The 6,365-nt window shown below is 35.3% G+C and overlaps 1 protein-coding gene across 1 annotated transcript; it reads right to left on the bottom strand.

Moving 5' to 3' along the window:
• Positions 1–351: 351 nt before the first annotated feature.
• LOC120224088 (natural killer cells antigen CD94-like) lies at positions 352–6,160 on the bottom strand. The gene is made up of 6 exons (XM_039222324.1): positions 5,982–6,160; positions 4,764–4,856; positions 4,318–4,380; positions 2,639–2,790; positions 1,487–1,590; positions 352–688 (listed from the first exon to the last, which is right to left on the bottom strand). Exons 1-6 carry the CDS (start codon positions 5,986–5,988, stop codon positions 568–570), a joined length of 540 nt encoding a protein of 179 aa, XP_039078255.1. The 5' UTR covers positions 5,989–6,160; the 3' UTR covers positions 352–567.
• Between the last annotated feature and the right edge of the window lie 205 nt (positions 6,161–6,365).

The following is a 6,365-nucleotide window of genomic DNA, read 5'->3' as shown; positions in this document are numbered from 1 at the left end:
TGTTCTCTATATTTAAGAGTCTCTTATGCTTTGTCCCTCTCCTTGTTTTAATATTATGCTTGCTTCCTTTCCCTTATGTTCATCCATTTTGTATCTTCAATTCCTCATATGAGTGGTCAGATGATATTTGTCTTTCTCTGACTGACTAATTTCACTTAGTATAATGCCCTCTAGTTCCATCCATGTCGTTGCAAATGGCAAGATCTCATTCTTTTTTATTGTAATACTCCATTGTATATATACACCACACCTTCTTTATCCATTCATCCCTCGATGGACGTTTGGGCTCTGTCCATAGTTTGGCTATTGTTGGTAGCACTGCTATAAACATTAGGGTGCATGTGCCCCTTCGGAACAGTACACCTGTATCCCTTGGATAAAAACCTAGTAGTTCAATTGCTGGCTTGTAGGGAATTTCATTAATCTTAAAACACAGGTTTCAAATATATGAAAATTGTGCCATAAGACATAATTTGAAACATTTTACAGATCCCTACAGTAGAGGTAAAGTCATATTCTCAGTACCACTGAACCTTCATTATCCATCCCTTCCACTCCAAGAAGCACCTAAATAAGCTGTTGCTTACATATAAAACGGTATGTACTTCCACAGGGTTCATCCAAAGCAGTTTGGCTTGGGCTATATACCACACATTTCTTTGAATCAAATTTTTGAACTAATGGCAATCTGTAACAAAAAATAAAATGTTAACATATTAGAAAAGGGAATCATATTCAGGAATAGTGTTTTAATTAAATGATAGAACTTTTAAAAGCACCTGAATGAAATATTAGCACAACGAGTCAAGTTTTTTAATTCAGACGCCACGTTTTCACAATTTCAGAGCACAATATTACAAAAACACATCACTGCCTCCATAATCAACAACATTAAGGTCAAGGATTTTATCTTTTTGCTGTTGTTATTAATGGCTTTGATATACGATATGCTTTGCTTCTATTTTGTTCAAAGATATACTGGTTACTCTAGCCCAGGAAAACAAATCCAAGCATAAAATTCATCACTACCTGATCCGGAAAATCCCATACTTATGATTGAAAATGAGATCTAAGATTACAAAACACAGAAAATAAGTTCAGAATATTTGAAGCACGGGAGGATGCCGAGAATATGGGGCTCAATAAGAGAAAATAAAATAATAGATACACTATTTTCCCTGGACAGCTCCTGTGAACCTGAGCATCTGTACATGCACATACACATCCAAATGCTTATACAGGGCAAAAAAATGCTGAAAGCTGTTTTATGGTCACAAATACACTAACCTCATGTCACTTGAACATAAGTTTGAATGACCTAAATGGAACTAAAATTGATATTCTGTTATATCTCCTCTCTTTTCTGTACTTTCATGCCTTAGAGAGGTTATCCTTGCTACATTGTTCCCAAATGTTACATTCTCTGGTGAGATCTACAGATAAACTCATAAAGAACTAAAAAAGACCTTGACTGCCAGAAACTTACAGATCTTGGGAGACATTGGAGTTGTTTTCCCACAACCAGGCACCATGTTCTTCACTGTAATGGAGCCCAATCCAGTAAAAGTTTGTATTGAACCTCATAAAATGCTGATTGGAAACAGAGACAAACATGATAATTTAATTTGAGTCTACTCTGGGAATAATGTACTTTTAACAAAGTGGTAGCATTAGATCCAGCCTTCTAATCACACAAACCGAGATCATTTTTAATGTCCAGTTTAAAAAGCATAGGTGCAGGGCACCTGGGTGGCTCAGTCGGTTAAGCGTCCGACTTAGACTCAGGTCATGATCTCACAGTCTGTGAGTTCGAGCCCTGCATTGGACTCTGTGCTGACAGCTCAGAGCCTGGAGCCTGCTTCAGATTCTGTGTCTCCCTCTCTCTCTGCCCCTCCTTGCTCATGCTTGCTCTCTCTGTCTCTCAAAAATAAATAAACTTTAAAAAAAGTTAAAAAAAAAAAAGTATAGGCATTTCCCTCATATGTTCTTCCTTATGGGCATAAGCACCCATTCATTTGTGATCCATAAATAAATACCACCAAATATTCCTTCTTAAAGGAATAAAAAACGTTAGAAAAACGTTAAAGTTTTCATGGAACACCTCCTTCACAGATTACAATCTAATTTGATCCCACATTAACGGTATCATAGATATACTTGACTCAACTTATATTCAAAACAGGTTCTTCACGCAGCTAGAGAATTTTGTCAACTTTTCTTAAATTGGGTAATGTTTTGATCATACTTTCTATACTTATTGCATACTGTATCCCGGAATGATGATAAAAGATATATATTACAAAAGAAATTATAAATTCAATATACAAACTAAAAATTACAAAGTTGTTTTAGTAGTCTTTGAATTTAAAAAATGGCCTATTATTTGTTCTTTGACTTCTCTCCAAAAAGTTTCTTGTACTTTATCTGGATGCTAACTTGATATTTATTCCTGTGATGTGAATGGATTTTATATAGATTTTATAAGGATTGTTTTTAAGGTGTAGCAAATTAGTTAAGTCATTAGTTCTAATATAATCATCCATTTACTACATAATTAAAGATAAATCTAAGTATACTGCTTTCTTAGCATATTTTTATATGTCAAAAAAAATGTAGGAAACCAGAATTAAATACATGCCAATTCATCTATGTCTTGAATATGAAGTAGACTGGAATTCTGAGAAGCGCAGAAATCACGACTTTCTTTCCAAGTTTTTAACTCATCGGAAAAGAAGTAGCAGTTGCATCGGTTCCCAATCCACCTTTCTTGGCAAGAACAACAGTCAGTTTCTAAGAGAAAAAAAAACAAAACATGCTTGATGACATTCAATTTTTTCAATGCTATTTACTCATTCAAAAATCATTTGTTACTTATTCACTATTTTCCACAAATATTCTTTGTGAATCTACTATACATACCATAGTTCAGGGGATATTAATGTGAACAAATCAGACATAACCTTTTTTCCTAAAAGAGATCATATTCTAGAGAGAGTCAGAACTCTATCATTTCCAATCATTTGTCAGTGACATTTCATAAAAATTTAGGTAAGTATGCCTGAGAATAAGTCAGTATGTAAGAACATTGGGTAGCGGAGTGTCAATTTTAGGATGGCTAGAAGACTCTTTTCAAGGATGTGACCCATAAAATTGAGCTCTGCTGTGTAAACTAGATAAAGAGACATTTATGGGAAAATATTTTAGCACATTTCCTGAGTCAGAAAACAATATGGCGCACTGGGAGAATTCCAATGCTTGGATATTCTATTTTCAAAATAAAGATAAATGAAACAATTAGCTTGACGTCTGATCATACATTTTAATAGTGATAGCATCCTGAACATTTACTATCCCCAGTGATAAAAGTCAGGACACACGTAGGCACTCAAATCTTTTTCAAATGAATGGTGCCGAAGTGTAGGGTAGAAGGGTGGAGGTTACCACGAGCTGGAGAGTGGGGTAAATGCAGATATTTTGGTCAAAGGGGACAAACTTCCAGTGAGAAAGTGAATAAGTTCTGGGGACCTAATGTACAAAGTCACGGTTATAGTTAGCAATACTGTATGATACCTGCAAATTGCTTAAAAAGTAGATCATGAATGTTCTCACCACAGAAAAAGAAATGGTAACTATGTGGCATGATAGAGGGATTAATGTTATGGTAGTAACGATATTGTAACATATATGTATATCAAATCAACTTGTTGTAATACTTTAAACTTACACAACATCCTATGTTAGTGTCTGATTAGGGATGCAAAAAAGCTAAGGGAAAAAAGATAAATAAAATGTTATATGATTACAGAAGATGGTGAGACAGTTTGGAGAGCATTCAGAAAAAAATACTTTAACATATTGGACTTTGAGCTGGCTTTCCCTGCATAAGTAGGGCTTAAAATTGCAGAAATCTGTGCTCTCTATTGTAAGTCATGCAAGAAGAAGAAACAAAAATAAAGAGATATAAAAGTACCAGCTATGAGCAAACCGGCAGGAAATTAGGATTAACTGTAGTATTTACTGTAATCTATTTTTGATTTGCTACAGCACTGATGTAACATGAGCACTTATATAGGAAAAAATGTCATTTAGGCTAATATTTCCCTTATTGCTTATATATGTAAGGTATGCACATTCAATGTAACTTAACAGTTTGTACATTAAAATATAATGAAATGTGACTATCCTACAATTATCAGATAAACTCGTGTTGCTAAGGGTACATCATACTCTGTGTGAGGAAAACAAACCAAAACAAAACAAAACCCTGTCAATTCTATCCTCTACCAACACTAAGGTTTTCCAAAGTATGACACTTACCTTCTTGGATTTCTGTGGTTAGTCCTGGAGACATTGTTGGTTGAATACTTTGTTCACTAAGTACTGTAAGAAATGATTAGAAATTTATGTCATTAGATGCAAGTTTATGAAATAATAAAATATCACGCATTAGTAAAAAGAAACCTTCATGGTTAAATGATTTCATCACAGCTGTGATCTTTATACAAACTTGACTGGAAAAGCTGACAATTTTTCAGGGCTCCTGGGTGGCTCAGTCCGTTAAGCATCCAACTTCAGTTCAGGTTATAATCTCACGACTGGTGAGTTCAAGCCCCGCATTGGGCATTGTGCTGACAGCTCAAAGCCTGGAGCCTGCTTCAGATTCTGTGTCTCTCTCTCTCTCCCGCCTCCCTCCCTCTCTCTCTCTCTCTCTTTCTCAAAAATAAATAAACATTTAAAAAGTTAATAAAAGTAAGAAAACTTACAATTTTTCAACAAAATTCCTGTAGTAATCGTCAACGAAAGGCATATTACTCCTAAGATCCCAGAAATCAAATTCCATGGATTGATCTGAGAAGCTGTAGTAAAGGAGAAGTCCAATGATGACTCAAAAACCAAATACAGGAGGTGAAGTTCTTAAAAGCAACACAGGGCGAGAGAATCCAAAAAGTTCTTTCATTTGATAACCCCATCATCTTGCCAATGAAACATGAGAATGAGAATATCCCATTCAGAACTCCACCCAATAGCAAGAGTTTTATGTGATGTCATTTATCCTTTAGAGAGATTATCTACAACTCTTCTCCTTTCCCAGTCCTGTCTCAGCAAAGTAGATTTACTATTTATTGCCTAGTTCAGCAAAGAAGTTTAGGCATCTGGATTAAGAAGAAACCAAGAGGCATCAAATTGTGCCTTAGGGACTTAGCTAACATATTTATGTTTATTTTCTCAACAAAAATCACAAGATAATATGAGTCCCATTAAGTAGATACCAAAACTTAAGATCCATTCATAATGTTATTTTCTCGAGGTATAAAAGCTGGTACGTATCCAAATCAGAAAGCAAATGAAAGCTTGTCTAGGCCCAGCGTCTTTTATTCAGCATATGCGATCACCTCCACAATTGTACTTGGAAACGTGCTCTTTGATTCATCTGTTCATCTAAGTGCATTCTTTGCTCAAGAAATGTCTGGCTGCTTGTAGCTTTGTAGAGATTTTATAAGAAAGGGAGCACTGTGGCCTTATGCTCGAGATGAGGGTTTCCCCAACCAATGCATGGGTAATACCTTGGGACCTGGATTCATTTCACCGTACATTAAATTATGACCTTATATACATCACAAATGATAAACTTTCTAAAAAACCACTCTTAAGCATTGTCGTTAATATTTGGCATTCTCTATTTGCTTCTGTACCAGGTTAAGTTTGTTCATAATTTAATCTGACACATTCAGTTCGCATTCAGAGTTTAGAACTACCCCTGTCCGACGCCACTCTTTAAACCTGCTGGAAAAGCTTCAAAAAATCATTTCTAAGTTACAGATGAAGAATCAGAAGTGGAAAGGGCTGATACATGGAACGCCTAAAAACATCCACTTTTTTTTTTTCCCCTAAAAGCACTGCCCTGAAATTAGGACTACCCATGAGATGTCTTTTCTGGTTAATTTCATTTTTAAAAATTTGATGACTTGGGCCCCACATACCTGCCATCAGGAACGTTCCTGGGTCGATGCTGGCAAAGCACAATTTGTGCTTAATCAAGAAGAATGGTGCTATGTTGGTTCAGGGAGCCAAGCTGGAGGCTGAAGAATCCAAAAGTCATGTATGAAGAAATTTAACAGGAAAAAAAAAGAAAAACTATATATTTGAGCAATGCTCTTGAGTCTTCTATTGGTGAATGAATAGTGTGAACAAGAAGCAGTAAGTCACTTCTAAAATGTTCCCAGAACCACAAGACAGGAAATTCTCACCGTACATGTGTAATGCAAACACTTTGACTATCATAAAAGAAAATGAGAGGGATTTTTTAAAAATATATGAACATCAAACACATTTCTAAAAACCATTTGGAAAATGGGAAATTTGGG

This window comes from Hyaena hyaena, unplaced genomic scaffold (genome assembly GCF_003009895.1).
Source record: "Hyaena hyaena isolate Hyena2069 unplaced genomic scaffold, ASM300989v1 scaffold_1107, whole genome shotgun sequence".
NCBI classification, from domain to species: Eukaryota; Metazoa; Chordata; class Mammalia; order Carnivora; family Hyaenidae; genus Hyaena; species Hyaena hyaena.
The sequence above is the reverse complement of the archived record's forward strand: the minus strand, read 5'-3'. Positions and strand labels throughout refer to the sequence as shown.

Bases quoted from the DNA above. Each gene is read 5' to 3' on its own strand.
- LOC120224088 (XM_039222324.1), bottom strand. The intron at 4,381-4,763 runs GTAAGTTTTCTT...CATTTCTTACAG, and splicing joins AGGAATTTTGTTGAAAAATT to TACTTAGTGAACAAAGTATT. The intron at 689-1,486 runs GTAAGTTTCTGG...TTTTTGTTACAG, and splicing joins TCCAATGTCTCCCAAGATCT to ATTGCCATTAGTTCAAAAAT.